The sequence below is a fragment of the Lepidothrix coronata genome, unplaced genomic scaffold (genome assembly GCF_001604755.1).
Source record: "Lepidothrix coronata isolate B3197 unplaced genomic scaffold, Lepidothrix_coronata-1.0 Scaffold24, whole genome shotgun sequence".
NCBI lineage: Eukaryota > Metazoa > Chordata > Aves > Passeriformes > Pipridae > Lepidothrix > Lepidothrix coronata.
This window is the reverse complement of record NW_016690204.1, coordinates 1,556,030-1,570,098: the sequence shown is the minus strand read 5'-3', so window position 1 is coordinate 1,570,098 and position 14,069 is coordinate 1,556,030. Positions and strand designations below refer to the sequence as shown.

Below are 14,069 nucleotides of genomic sequence, written 5' to 3'. Positions count from 1 at the left end.
AAACACAAAGCTTGTTGTACAACTCACCTAAAAGGCTGTGAGACAAACCCACATCCAGCCCCTGTTCCAACCGTTCCTCAGCTCTCATAGGAGACCCAGTTTTCAGCCAGCAGAATAGAAAGCTGGGGCAGCTGAAAGAGGAAATGAGAGCCAAGAGGGTGAAGAAAACATCTGCAACAAGGCATTTATTGATGTGCAAGTCTCTGTTCTGAAAGAGAATCAGCTGCTTCCCCTGGCTGGGCTCCCAGCTGCAGCTCAGGCACTGCTGAGCATGGGCAGGTAAAACAAGGAGTGACCAACACGGCCCACAGTCCCCTGTGGGGTCCAGGACAGGTCCAGGACAAGGTTGGGTTGGTGGATGCCAGCAGGAGGTAGATGTGGTAGCATAAGTCTGGTCTTTCCACTGGTGCCCCATGTCACAGGGATGTCACTCAGCAGAAGTTTTTCACCTTCTGTGCTGCATTCTCCACGGGCCTTTGAGCATACAAGAGAAGGAAGCAGCAAAAATGTTCTAGGAGACCTTCCCTGCAGGGCTCAATCCCACAGCTACAGCAAGGATCCATGACTCAGCCTTCATCCAAACATACCAGAATGGGGGATAAAGCTCGGAAGAAACAAGCTCTGTCAATTGGGAAAGACCTCACACACACACAGTTCTGTGCTACCCCTCCAGAGAGAGCTGGAAAGTCACTTCATAGACTCCCAGAATGGTTTGGGTGGGAGGGACCATAAAGCTCATCTTGTTCCACCCCCTGCCATGGGCAGGGACACCTTCCACTAGCCCAGGTTGCTCCAAGCCCTGTCCAACCTGGCCTTGGACACTTCCAGGGATGGGGCAGCCACAGCTTCTCTGGGCAACCTGTGCCAGGGCCTCCCCACCCTCCCAATTCCTTCCCAGTGTTCCATCTATCCCTGCCCTCTGGCAGCGGGAAGGCATTAAACCCATCTTCTTCTGAAGAGGCTGTGCTGGGGACAGAGATCAAAGCTCCAGGGGAAGGAAAAGGAGAGTATTTGATCATAAGACAAAAAAAACCATTCTGTCACAGTTCCTCATCTAATGGATGATTAATGTTCACAGAAACAAGCACTGATAAAAACATCTTTTCACCCATTGGCTGAGCTGCCAGAAGGGTCAGATGGCATCCCAGCCTAACCCTGCTCCCCACACACCTCCCTGTGCCACTCTAACCCATGAACTGGCAGAAAGCTGAAGAGGGTGGGGAGAGGGAGAGCTCAGGGAGCTAAATCAGCTCCCTGAAGGATCAGACAGCAGAAGAGCAAAGCAAGTGTGGGGTACACAGCCAAGAGAGCTTGGGTGTCCCATAGAAATGCCACACAGTAGGGGTGACACATTCTCTGCCTGAGGGGGATGGAGCAGCAGCCACCTGAGACACCACCCAGCTGACATCAAACAGACCGTGGTGGACGAGGCAGTGGATGCACCCAACCCTCCCTGGCTGGGGTGGGCAACCAAAGCTTTCAACAGGGGAACATGCAAAGATGCTTCTACCAGGTCCTGAGAGGTGAGACCAGGGCAGGGAGAGGCCTGGGAGGGTCAACAGGGGGGTGAGCAGCTACTGTTGAAACGAGGCTCTGGTTTAATCACACCCAGAGACAAGCCTTGCCTCTGGAGAACTGATTCCACCCTCAGGGCTTATTTGCTCCATCAACAAAGACCTTGAAGTGAGGAAGGCCATGGCAGCCCCCTCTGCCTTTGTCCTCCAAGCTTTAACACATGGGTTTGAGGGCTCACCTGTAACAGGGGCTTGGGAAGGGATCGCTTCCATTGGAGCTGCTGCTGCAGGGCTGGCTCTGTCCAACTGCTGGAATCGTCTCTTCCACACTTGCCAGAGTCCTGTGCTGTCCTTCTCCACCTGCGTCCCCTGGCCCAGGCCCTGGAAAGGCTGAAAGGAAAATCCTGCAACTCCAGCTGGAGCGAGGCCTGAAGCTGGTGTGTTCACAGAGCACAGCCCAGCAGACGCTGCAGCCTTCCCGGGCATTAAGCTGTGGGCTTCTAAAATCTCTTTCTGCCAAAGCCTAACACTTTTTCTCCCTCAGTTTTCTTTCCTTCCCCAGAAATCTCCAGAACACTGAGGTGAAAAGATCTTCCTAAGGCTTTTTTCCCTCCTTTCCTAGTGCTGAGCCACCACTGAGCATTCACCATGAGAGCAGATTTTCATCAGCAGAGACTCAAAACGATTTTGAGACACATGTGGGGTGGGCCCTTCCACTGATGGAAGTTCCTGTAACTTCCACTGAGGCTTCCCAAAGCTCTGGGCTTGAGATGTGACGAGTCCAGCACGACTCACTTGTACAGGTGTTTTCTTACTGCCTTTGTCAGGCCAAATTCCTGGCTGTGTCTAGGGACAGAAAATCAGTGTCACCCCATGGCTGCAGCACTTGGAGGAGAAGTGACAGGAGAAGAAGAGGTGAGACACATAACACACCAAGCAAGAGGCCAAGGACAGGCTCAGGTGAGCCAGGACAGCCCGAGGCCCTCACCCTCCTCACCCCTGGGCCAGCAGCACTGGTGTCAGCACTGGTGTCAGCCCTGGCCACCACAGGCACCTGGGGAGAGCAGCAGGGCAGTGCTGGAGTCACCAGCCCTGGGAGTGCTCAAAAAACGAGTGGATGTGGCACTTGGGGACATGTTTAGTGGACAGGGTGATCGTCAAAGGTTGGACTTGATGATCTTGGAGGTATTTTCCAACCTTAATGATTCTCTGAATGAGCACAGGGGCGGGACACAGCCCGGGGCGGGCCGGGCTGCCCGGCGGGAGGGGCTGGGCTGCCCGCAGCAGCAGCTCTATTTGCTCAGCCGCAGCAAAGCCGCTCATCCTTCTTAGCTCCCCGTAAGCCACAAGTCTAACCCCTTTTAGATCACACTCCGGCAGGGCAGGAATTTAGTGCAAGGGATATCAAGCCGGGGTTTAGGTGGTGTTTGACCTAGTTTGTGAGTGCTGTGACATCACAAGGAGCAGTGCTGGGGGCACAAAGGGACACAGAGTCTGCAAGGCAGAGACCTGAGCAAGAACTGAGAAGCCCTTTCACAGCTGGGCAGTGGGTGCTGGGCTGGGGGAGGGCAGGCTGGGTCTGAGGCCCCCTGAACAGGGACTTAAGAACAGGGGGCTCCAAATGGTGCCTCGAGTTTGAAGTCCCTCAATCCCATTGCCAGCCAAGGTGAAGGAGGATGCAAGTGGGTGCAACCTGATCCAAGCCATGGCAGGGGGTGGGATGAGATGGTCTTTAAAGTCCCTTCCAACCAAACCCTTCTGCAAAATATTCCAGACAGGACAGACCAAGCTACTGTAGCTGCATCTATGCAGGGGATTTGGGATGTGATCACACCATCAGCACAGAGGAGATTCTTCTGCTGTGCATGTTCCAGGACAGGAAGGACCCAGGCACTGGGAACAGCACAACAATGACACATTCAGGGGACAAGAAAAGGGCTCCAGGCCCTGAACATCTCAGAGGGCACTGAACAGCAGCCCTGCTGCCCTCCTGGCTCACCTTTGTCCCCAGAGCATCAGCACTGATCTCCTCACAGGCACTGCCTTTTCCAGCCTGTCATTGTCTAGTCTTGGACTGGGGGATGGATGGACTAAGAATTTCTCAGGGAAGAAGCACAGGCTTAAATAAAACATTGTAGGGACTGCTACGTTCTGAGACCCTCACTGCCACTGTCCGAGTTTCACTCGGCCCCGGTAGATGAACCTCAGGATTAAAGGGTGGGCTCAGTTCAGCGCACGCTGTGTCTCACCTAAAAAATCCACTGCGCAGGCTCGAAGGGTCAATGACCTTTCCCAAATCTTCGCTCGCGAAGACTGGCCATTATATATATAGGGACTGCACAGAAGTGAAAACTAACCCAAATCTCTGCTCCAAAATGCAAGTGTTTCCCAGGCTGTGTACTCTGAATGTTTCTTTCAAACAAATCTTTTCTGGATTTTCTGAGAATGGAAAAGCCAAATGCAAGGAAGGGCCTGGCCAGTTCCCTCTGGGGCAGCAGCACCTGTCCCAGGGTTAGATGTGCCTGGACACCTCCTGCTGTACTCAGAGACAGCTTCCCCCTGCAGGTCCTCTCCTTTCCAACCGCCCTTCTGTGTCACAGCTCTGTTTCAGGATGGAGCAATGGCAGCTTTGAATGAATCCTCTTGTCTGTCCCACGTTCACTTGGCCAACTGACTCTGCTGTAGAGCACTTTGTGTAGGTCTGGCTCTGAGACCTGGGTCACCTCAGTCAGGGAAAAGGTGCTTAAGGAAATCTGGCTTTACCAACACCTCCTTATCCCACAGAAGATGAAATAATTTCCAACAGGATCAGGGGTCCAGCAGGAAAGCAGACAGCAGGTCTGCACCTGTGCAGGGCCCAAGCTGTAAGAGGCACCCACACTCCAGGCTATGTCAACTCTATGCTGGTGAAAGACTATGTCTGAACTGAAAGGTAAAAATCCTCCCCAAACAAGCAAAAAGGTGCAAAAAGAGCCTGAGAAGAAAGGCAGTGATAACTGCAGAAGTTGCTAAGTACAGTGAAAGGACACAAAAGGCCTTTGTCTGCACTGCACAGAGGTAGGTGACCACGTTATCTGCACCTACATGATCTGGAGTCTCTTATATAACCACAGTATCTGCAATGTTTTATCCAGAAAGAACAATAATAGAGTTGTGCCTCTGCCTGGAATTCCTGCAGTGGGGGCAGGCACAGGAACAGCCCCCTCAGCCTCCCCTGCCACGGAACCAAACTGAACTGGGAGGTTACTGGGGACCAGAAGGGACCACCTGCCCTTTCAGGTTCCCAGGGAGGGCTTTAGGAAGCAATCACTGGGCTTTCCAAAGGAGGCAGCAAATCTGTCCACTCTTCTCCAGATGTGCAGCTGTTGCCTGTGGCAGCATTCCATGCACACCTCTGGGCTGGGAATGCTGAGAACACAAGTGAGACCTCTGTATGAAGGACTTGTGGTCTCATTCTTGATTACTGCAGGTTCCTGAGCTCAGCCTAAAGGCACACCTGCCTAAAATTGTGCCTAATAATACTCTGGAATAATCTGTGTGGGAATCAGGCCCAGCTCCACTCCTCAAACTAATTGGTCACCAGTAATCAGTGTTTCTGGGGTTCCTAAGCCCAGCCTAGAGAGGGAACTCAAAGCTTTCTCCCCACAGCACATCATTGCCAAAGAGGATGAGAAGGACTCACCAGAGTGGACAGTGTCTGGCATGTTTGTCCTCCAGGTTTTGCTGCAGGGAACTGCCTAATGCTCAAAAGAACATTTACAGTCCAAGGAAATTAAAACCTTCACCCAAATGTCTGAGCTGGGATCTTTAAAGACATCTGTGGAGAAGGACAGAACAATCCTGGTGTGAGAAAAAGAGGTATTTCATCAGCATTAATAAACCACAAAAATAAACCAAGGGTGAAATGAGGGATTCTGCCAGCCTGGGGAGTCTGGCTGCCTCCAGGGCACGTGTGTTGGCTGGGCTGTGAGCTGAGTTAGTGACAGCTCTGCAGGCACCTTGAAAACTGTCCTGGAATAAATCTTATTAAATGTACAGAAACATCATTATCTGTGAAATAGCTGTGAAAGAAGCCAGAGACTGGCCACCAGGCTGAAGGAGGAGCTGGGCAGTGGGGTTTCACCAGCCCTGACACACCTCCCTTCATGCTCACTTCAGCTCCATTCCCACCATCTCTGTGCTGGCCTGGACACACATGGATGTCACCAGGACCGCATGGAAAACATGCTCTTCATTAGTGGCTCTGTGAGGAGCTAATGAAGGTTGACACCATCCACTGAGCACCTTCCTCACAGCAATCTGAACCTTTGCAAAGCACGTGGGGGCTCCAGGCGGGATTTGTTTGAGATTTTCCAACAAAATAGCCCAGCTGTCTCGAAGAACACGAGGGAGGGTTGACGACGTGCTGCTTGTCCACCTTAAAAGCATCAACGCCTTGTTTTAGGAGGGCGCGTTGGCAGCGGGACTGTTCGGCCCAGCCCCTGGCAGGATGGATCTCGGAGTGCCGAGGTTCGGGTGAAAGGCAGAGCGCTCCTCCGCGCTCCTTGCGCTCCCTCTGCCGGCACCGAGCTCCCAGAAAGAGCAGGGACAGCCTCTGGAACCGCCCCCACCTCCCGAGCTGTACCCACGACTCCGCAGCAAATTCCACAACCGAACTGTCCTGGAGCAGGCGGGGGCAACCTTCCTGAGGCAAAGCTATGCTGTGGATCCCCAGGATACAACCTCTGATTATTTTATGGGTGCAAATGTGGGAATGCTTGACTCAAACCCGTGCTGGGTGAAGCAGCGGGATCCCTGCAGCCCAAGAGAATCCAGCCATGACCTGACCAGGGGAGAGCGAGCAGACACTGCCTCTGAACACGAGGAGGAGACTGGAAGCAGGTTTGGAAGCAGATCCAGCCTCCGTGAGGCATCTGGAGAAGGTATTTCAGGTGCAGGTATTTCCAGAGGCTGATCCCGGAGCTGAATGAAGAGGTGAGTTCCTGACAGGAGGTAATGGAGCCTTGGACTGGGGGTTTTCGTGTGTCTTCATAACGACCCCTGAGCATAAGAGCACACTGACAGCTGGGATCTTGCACCCAAAGCTAAACCAGCACCACGAGCTCCCCGAGCCCTGCGGGGCCGCAGCTCTGCCCTTCTGCTCCTGCCGCACGGGCTCAGGGCTCCTCCCCAGGGCTGCCCCTGGCCTGGCCGAAATGGAGGGGCTGGGCCCCCGTGGTGCTCAGGGAGCGCAGATGTTGCCCCATAACTGTAACCACGACTGGTCAGCAGCCACGACAGCAACGACAGAGACGGAGAAGGCAAAACGGCCCCATAAACAGCCGGGGGGCTGCGCGGCCCCCGGGCCAGCGGCGCGGGGGAGCTCAGAGGCGACAGCCAGGAGGACCCGGGTGGGACACCTTGCACAGGTGCAGCCGGGTCCCCCGGTCCCCGCGGCCTCCATCGGCCGCTCCGGTTCCCCGGGACCCCCCGGGTTCCCCCGGCCCCGCGGGCTCGGGCGGCCCAGGCCCCGCCCGTTGCCATGGGAACGGCCCGTGCCCGGCGTCCCCGTGTCTCGGCCCCGCCGCTCCGCGGCCCCGGCGCGATGGTTCCGCAGGGGGCGGCGGCGGCGCGAGGGGAGCGCGGCCCCTTTAAGAGCGGCGCCGCCATGATCTGCCTGGTGCTTGGGCTCTTCGCCGGCCTCTTCCACAGCGGTGCGGGACGGGCGGCACCGGGACCCCCCGACCCTGTGCCCCCGTCGGCTGGGAACCCCCCCGACCCCGCGGGCCCGGGATCCCCTCTGCCCGCTCGCCTGAGGGCCCGGGACCTTCCTTGTCCTCTGCCCCCGCGCCTCAGGGACTAGGACCCCCACCCCTGCCTCTGTGCCCCCGCACCCGCGGGCCAAGGGCCCCCTGCCCATGTCCTTCAGCGTCCGAAATCCTGGGGTCCGCCCTGTGCCCCTTTGTCCCTGGGACCCCCCTCCTGACCCTGTGCCCTCCGCGCCCGAGGACCCTTTCCTTTTCCTCCCGGGGTCCTGGGACACTCCCTGCCCTTGTGCCCCCGCACCTGAGACCCCAGGACCTCCCCTTGTCCCCGTGCCCGGGGCCTGGCTCCCCCTGCCCGCGTGCCCCAGCACTGGGATCCTGGGACCTCCCTGTGCCCCCTCGGCTGCAGGCCCGGGGGTCTCCTCCCCCTCACCGCTGTGCCCTGTCCCGCAGCCCTCGGCGGGGTCAATGAACGCACCTTCGTGGCCATCAAACCCGACGGGGTCCAGCGGCACCTGGTGGGGGAGATCATCCGGCGCTTCGAGAGGAAGGGGCTGCAGCTTGTGGGGATGAAGCTGTTGCAGGTGAGTGGCCGGGCCTGCCCGGGGGGTCCCTGGAGCCAAGGAGCCCCCCCAGGCCCCGGCTGTGCTGGTAACTGCAGGGGTTCTGCTGTCACCCGGCTTGCACAGCACCAGCACCAAACCCTCCCAGGGCACAGGGGTGTTGGCACCCAGGTGCCTGAACTGCCTCTCGGGGGTGATGCCGGCTATGGGGAGCACAGCTGTCCCTGGCTGTGTCCGTGCTCCAGGGCTGGCACTGAGCTGGCACATGGAAACTTCTCTCTGTGTCAGGCTGCTGCTGGTTCCCTCCTGGAACTGAGCACCTGCGCAGGAGCTGGGCTGTAACACACAGAATCCAGGTTTCCCTGCATCCCTCAGGTAGCTAAGCTAAGCTCTGTGCTCTCTGCAGGCCTCAGAGGAGCTGCTGAGGGAGCACTATGTGGCCCTGCGGGACCGGCCCTTCTACGGCCGCCTGGTGAAGTACATGAGCTCCGGGCCGGTGGTGGCCATGGTGAGTGTGGCCGTGTCCTCTGCACCAGGGGACAGGGAGGGAGGACAAGGTTTGAGCAGCACTGGCTGTTGGCATGATGGAAACAAGGTGGCTTCTTTCCTCAGAGGGTCTCTTGAAGCTCTGCTGACCTGTAGGGATGTTTTCTGTGGTAAATTTAATTGTAGCATCACTGACTGGTTTGGGTTGGAAGGCACCTTAAAGCCCATCTCGTTCCATCCCCTGCCATGGGCAGGGACACCTTCTACTATCTCAAATTTCTCCAAGGCCTGTCCAGCCTGGCCTTGAGCACTTCTAGGGATGTGGAGAAATCCACGGACAATTCTGATTCTTTTCCAAAATCAACTTTTGAAGGCTATTTGGAGACACCCTTTCCTGTCTCTCACCCAGGTGGATCAGAGGGATTCAGAGGACAGATGTGATGTGCTGGGGCAGTGTGGGGGCTGATCCTGGTCCTGTTCTCCTGTAGGTGTGGCAGGGCCTGGACGTGGTGAGGATGGTTCGCACGATGATCGGGGAGACGAACCCGGCCGAGTCCAGGCCTGGCACCATCCGAGGGGACTTCTGTGTCGAAGTCAGCAAGTGAGAGCTTTGGCTTCTTTTTCCCTCAGTGTTTCAGGGCATCTTGTCCAGACACTCATGTGCCAGGCCTGCCTGAGCCATGTGAGCCTGCACGCCCAAGCAGAGCTGCTCCCTTCTGTGCTCACAGCAGAGCTGAGCTCTGCCTCCCAGGCTTGGCTTTGGCAAGAGGAGGAGCCTGGGTTTGTGTGCTTCCCTCTCCCTGAGGCCTCTGTTGAAAGCAGATGGGGTTTGCCTGTGTTTTCCTCTGGGAATCAGTTGTGAAGAGGAAGGGAGGAGCCCTCTCAGCCTTTTCCTGGGAGTAGGTGAAGGTTCATGGGTGGTGACCTTGGGTGGCCACAACCTGGCTTGTGGTAGGCACAGCTCACATTGAACCCTGCTGGCTGAGGTTTCTGTTCCTGGGTGTCCAATACCAAACCACCTTTGACAGAAGGGAGGGGGGAAATCTGGAGGCACAGCTGGAATTACTGACATAAAAACAAGCAAACCACTTGCAGCTCCTCCTGGAGCAAACAAATGGCTCCTCATCATAGGAGGAAGTTCTGGGAATGGGCAGCTCCTGCACATCTATGTCCCACACCCTGAGCTGGAAGAAGGGGGGGGTGTGGTAGGAAAGAATATTGTGGGATGGGACTGGCTCCATTGCTTTAATTAAATTGGTCAAGGGGAATTTTTCCAGCATCCTCTTCCACCTTCCTATGCTGAGTGCCAGCTGATCCCTGTCTCCTCCCCCCAGGAATGTGATCCATGGCAGTGACTCAGTGGAGAGTGCCCAGCAGGAGATCTCCCTGTGGTTCCGCCCGGAGGAGCTCACATGCTGGGAGGACACGGCCCAGCACTGGATCTACGAGTGAGGGAAGGACACCTTCCTGAGGGGACACAGGACATTTCCATCCATTGCATGGCTGTGGATCCTGCTATGGGATTCCTGTTCTGCCTGTGGGGTCCTGGGAGCTGGGCTGTGTCTGGAACAATGTGCTTCAGCTCCTGCCAAGAGTAACTGTTTCTTTTTTTCTCTCTGCTCTAGTAAGTAGCATTATTGCTCTGTTTGCTGCAGTATCTTAAATCCCAAGTAGCTCAAGCTGATTTACTGAAGTATGTCCTGGACTCTGGGCCCGTCCCTGAGTGTTCCCAGCCCTGCCTGGTGCAGGAGAATGTGTGTTCCTTGCTGCTGGGAGAGGTGCTGGTCACGACGAGGTGATGGGATTGATAGAATTTACCTGCATTTCTAGAAGGCTTTTCACCAAAGGCTTTTAAAGAACTAGGCTGCTGTGGGGTGTGGGGGAAAATTCTCCCTTGGGGTACGAGTGCATTCCAAAACAAGGAATGAAGGATGGAACAATCCCTCTCCCTTGGTGGGAGCTTCATGTGCTGGGGTTGGCACAACCCCGCCCGGCTTCTGACACGATCAGTAAGTCCATGGAAGTTTCTCCAAAGGCTGTTAAAGCACAGTTTCTCTGGCTCCAGTTCCTGAACTGGGAGCAGGGAAGCAGCTTCTCCAGTCGTGCTCTGGTTCTCTGGGGCTGCACAGCCCTGGCCAGACCCCGCATCCTCAGTCCCACGCTGACCCTGCCTGGGGACTGACACAGGCTGGTGAAGCTGCAGCACTGGGGCAGCCAAGGAATAGAAGGGGGAGAGTGAGGCAGGGAAGGATTTGTGGGTTTGGGGCTCAGGAAGGACTAGGAGGATTATTTAGTCCTCTCTTGTGCACAGTGCAGGCTGTGGAGTCCTGGCACTGAGCTCTGGGAGATCCTGAGATCTTCTTTGTCTGATGGTGGAGCTTCCCTGCTGGGAGGGTATCTGGAGACCCAGTTTGTAATGGGCTGGACACCCCCTGTGAGCTCTCAGTGGGCCACCCAGCTCCTCAGAGCTGTGCTGGGTCTGGAGTGTAAGGACAGGGACAGTGACATGGCATCCTGCCATCGAACAGGGACACGGTTAAACCCAGGGAAGGAGATCCCCTGGGGCTTTCCTGTGTGTAGGGTTTCACCTGTGCCTTCGGGGCCTGTCCCACTCTGTCTCTGGCTCCCCAGCTCTGTAGCTTCTGGGGGATGAGGGCAGCTCTCTGGGGGCAGAGAGAACTCACTCCACTCCCACTCTGGGCTAGGGGTCTCCCTCCAGTGGGGCCTCCCTTCCCTTCCCTCAGCTGCCCAACTGCCTCAGCCTGGCTCCTCCTGCCTTGGCCTTTTCGAGGAGCCTGCTTACAGTTCTAAATACCTGATAGATCCCATTTGTTCCTGGAACTCCTCCATTTGGCTGAGCCCAGAGTCTGGCTGCAAGAGACACTGGCAAAGTAAAGACTGAGGTGTGAAGAGAGCAGGAGGAATATTTCATTTGTTGTTTAATAGATGTATTGAAAAAAGCTGTTGGCTCCAAGAGGTGCCAGTTCTGTGACACAGGTAAACTGTGGCCAAATCCCTGAGCATCATCTCTTGCCATTGCCTTTTCCTGAGGGATCCCTCTTCTGTTGGCACAGATGAGATTTAAGGTGCCCTCCCAGTTTCAAAGCACACTGGATTCCAGTCATATAACAGCCCTGACTCCTCAAGGCACAGTCAAGGCCAGCCCTCTCCTCCTCCCTGTGTGTAGTTTGGTGTCTGCCATGAACTCGTCCCTCTCTGGGCCCGATGGAGCAGCCCCAGTGCAGGGAAAGGGTCCCAGAGGCACTGCTGTGTGAGCGGGGACAGGGCTGGGCTGGGGGTTCCTCCAGCCCCCCTGACTTTAATTGCTTTGCATGTTGGTTCCTGCTGCTTCTCCTCTGTCCAAGACTCTGTTAAACTGTAACAATAAAAGTAGAAACTGTCTGTGGATCCTCTCAGGGCTCTTGAAGGCAGGAGCCTGCAGGTGCTTGGCAAAAATAGCCAGGCCAGCCCAGCCACCAGCTGGAGGCACCAGTTGTGTCAGAGCTGGAGGAGGTGAAGGCAGTGATCCCCTTGTCTCTGCCCTGTGCAGGGCTCCAGTGCTTCCCCCTGAACCAGCAGCATGGCTGGGATGATCCCCAGTGGAGCCAGACCGATGCTGCAGCACCGTGTGCTCGTGGCAGCAGAGCCAGAGGGCTCTGTGCTCCTGCAGGACTCAGGGAATCACAGAATAGTTGGGGTTGGAAGGGACCTCTGGAGATCACCCAGTCCAACCCCCTGCCAAGGAAGGGTCACCTGGAGCAAGTGACACAGGAACATGTCCAGGTGGGTTTGGAATGTCCCCAGAGAGGGAAACTCCACACCCTCCCTGGGCAGCTGTTCCAGAGCTCTGCCACCTCCATGGAAAGAAGTTCTGCCTCATGTTGAGATGGAATTTCTTGTGGTTTAGTTTCTGGCTGTTGCTCTTCATCCTGTTGCTGGGCACCATCAAAAAAAGTCGTCTACCAACCTCTTGACTGGATGCCAACCTGCTGCCAGTCCCTGCAGGTCCTGTGATCAGCCCCTGGCTTCTGCTCCTGGGGCTTTGCCCTGGATTTTGAGCAGTGCGTTTGCTGAGGATTTGGGCCTGAGCTGGTGCCATCAGCCAAGCAATACAGGGTATTGGAAAGTGGAAGAGGGCTGAAATTATGGGATGGGAAATGGCTTTTAACCTGTTCTCTCCATGGTTTCCTCCCAGCACTGTTAGTGGATTGATAGAACACAAAGCTGCAGTGTGGAGCAGGACAATCCCCTCCCTCGACCCGCTGAACCCCAGGATACACTTGGCCCTTTTGGCTGCCACTGCTGACCCTGATTCAACTGACCCAAACCCCCAGGTCTGTTTGCTGGGCTGCTCTCCAGCCTCTCATCCCCAAACTTGTGTGTGACCTGTCCCAGGTGTGGAACCCAGCACTTGCTCCTGTTAAACACCACACAGGGGGTGACTGCCCAGGTCTCTGTAAGGGCCCTCTACCCTGAGGGACCCCACAGCTCCTCCCAGTTTAGTATTGTTGTCAAACCTACTTAATGTACATTGAATTCCTGCATCTGGATGATTTATAAAACACTCAGTGGCAGCAGTCCTCAAACTGAGCCCTGGGGAGCCCCACTGGTGATTGTCCCAATGTGACCCCATTTCCTGTGACCCTTTGAGCTCAGCCAGCTGCTCACCCAGGCACTTGTGGAGCTGTGGGGGCCAGTTTATCCAGGAGACTGGGAGAAATGGTATCAAAAGCTTTACTAAAACCCCAAACCACCACATCTACTGTCTGCCCTCGATGGGTTTGACACAAAGCTGGAGGAAGTGCCCAGGAAGTTCCACCTGGACATGAGGAAGAACTTGTTTGCTGTGCAGTGATTGAGCACTGAACAGCCTGCCCAGGGAGGGGGTGAAGTGCTCCTCACTGGGGATATTCCAGAACCTCCTGGACACAATCCGGTGCCATGTGCTGTGGGATGACCCTACTGGAGCAAGGAGTTGGGACCAGATGACCCACTGTGGTCCCTTCCAGCCTGACCCACCCTGGCTGTGACTGATGACTGCCTTGTCTTTCAAGTGTTTTTCAGTAACTCCCTGCATAACCATCTCCATAATTTTACCAGGCACTGAAGGGAGACTGACAGGCCTGGAGGTTCCAGGGTCTTCCTTTTTTCCTGCTTGCAAACTGGGACATTTGTCAGCTTCCAGTCAACAGAGATCTCTCCAGACTCCCCAAACCACTGCAAAATACCAGAGCAGTCCCACGATGGCATCAGCAGCTCCATCAGTACCCTGGCATGGATCCCATCGTGTCCCAGCACACCCAGCTGGAGCAGCCAGTCCCAAACTGGTTCAGGGTCCGCTGGGAGTTTGTCATCCCGCAGTCGGGGTCTTCCAGCACAGCACTCCGGGGATCCCAGTGCCTCCAGCCTTGTCCACAACATCCCCTCTTTGGATGTATTGTATAGCTGTTTCCCCTTATAGTTACACATTCCCTAAGTTGTATTTCCTCCTACGGAATAAACCTGAGCTTGTTTAAGTGCTCCTGGCACATGAGTGGCTCTGAGGACGAACGCGGCTTCCTAAAGGCTTCACGCGAACGACTTCTATTGGGCTGCACCGAGCGCTGCTCGGTGAGTGACGGGGACGCGGGCAGCGGCTCCGAGAGCCCTGAACAGCCGCTGCTGCCGCCGCCTCACACCCCTCCCGATTCAGCTCCGCAGCGCCGGGCGCGGGTGCCCAGCGGGTCCGGCCCTGCTCAGCTCCGGCGGTGCCTCAGCCGCTC

General features: G+C 56.1%; 1 protein-coding gene across 1 annotated transcript; it reads left to right on the top strand.

The window, feature by feature from the left end:
* Window positions 1-7,098: 7,098 nt before the first annotated feature.
* NME3 (NME/NM23 nucleoside diphosphate kinase 3) lies at window positions 7,099-11,713 on the top strand. Its single transcript, XM_017808780.1, has 5 exons — window positions 7,099-7,207; window positions 7,712-7,842; window positions 8,228-8,329; window positions 8,796-8,908; window positions 9,642-11,713. Exons 1-5 carry the CDS (start codon window positions 7,099-7,101, stop codon window positions 9,757-9,759), a joined length of 573 nt encoding a protein of 190 aa, XP_017664269.1. The 3' UTR covers window positions 9,760-11,713.
* The last annotated feature ends 2,356 nt before the right edge of the window (window positions 11,714-14,069 follow it).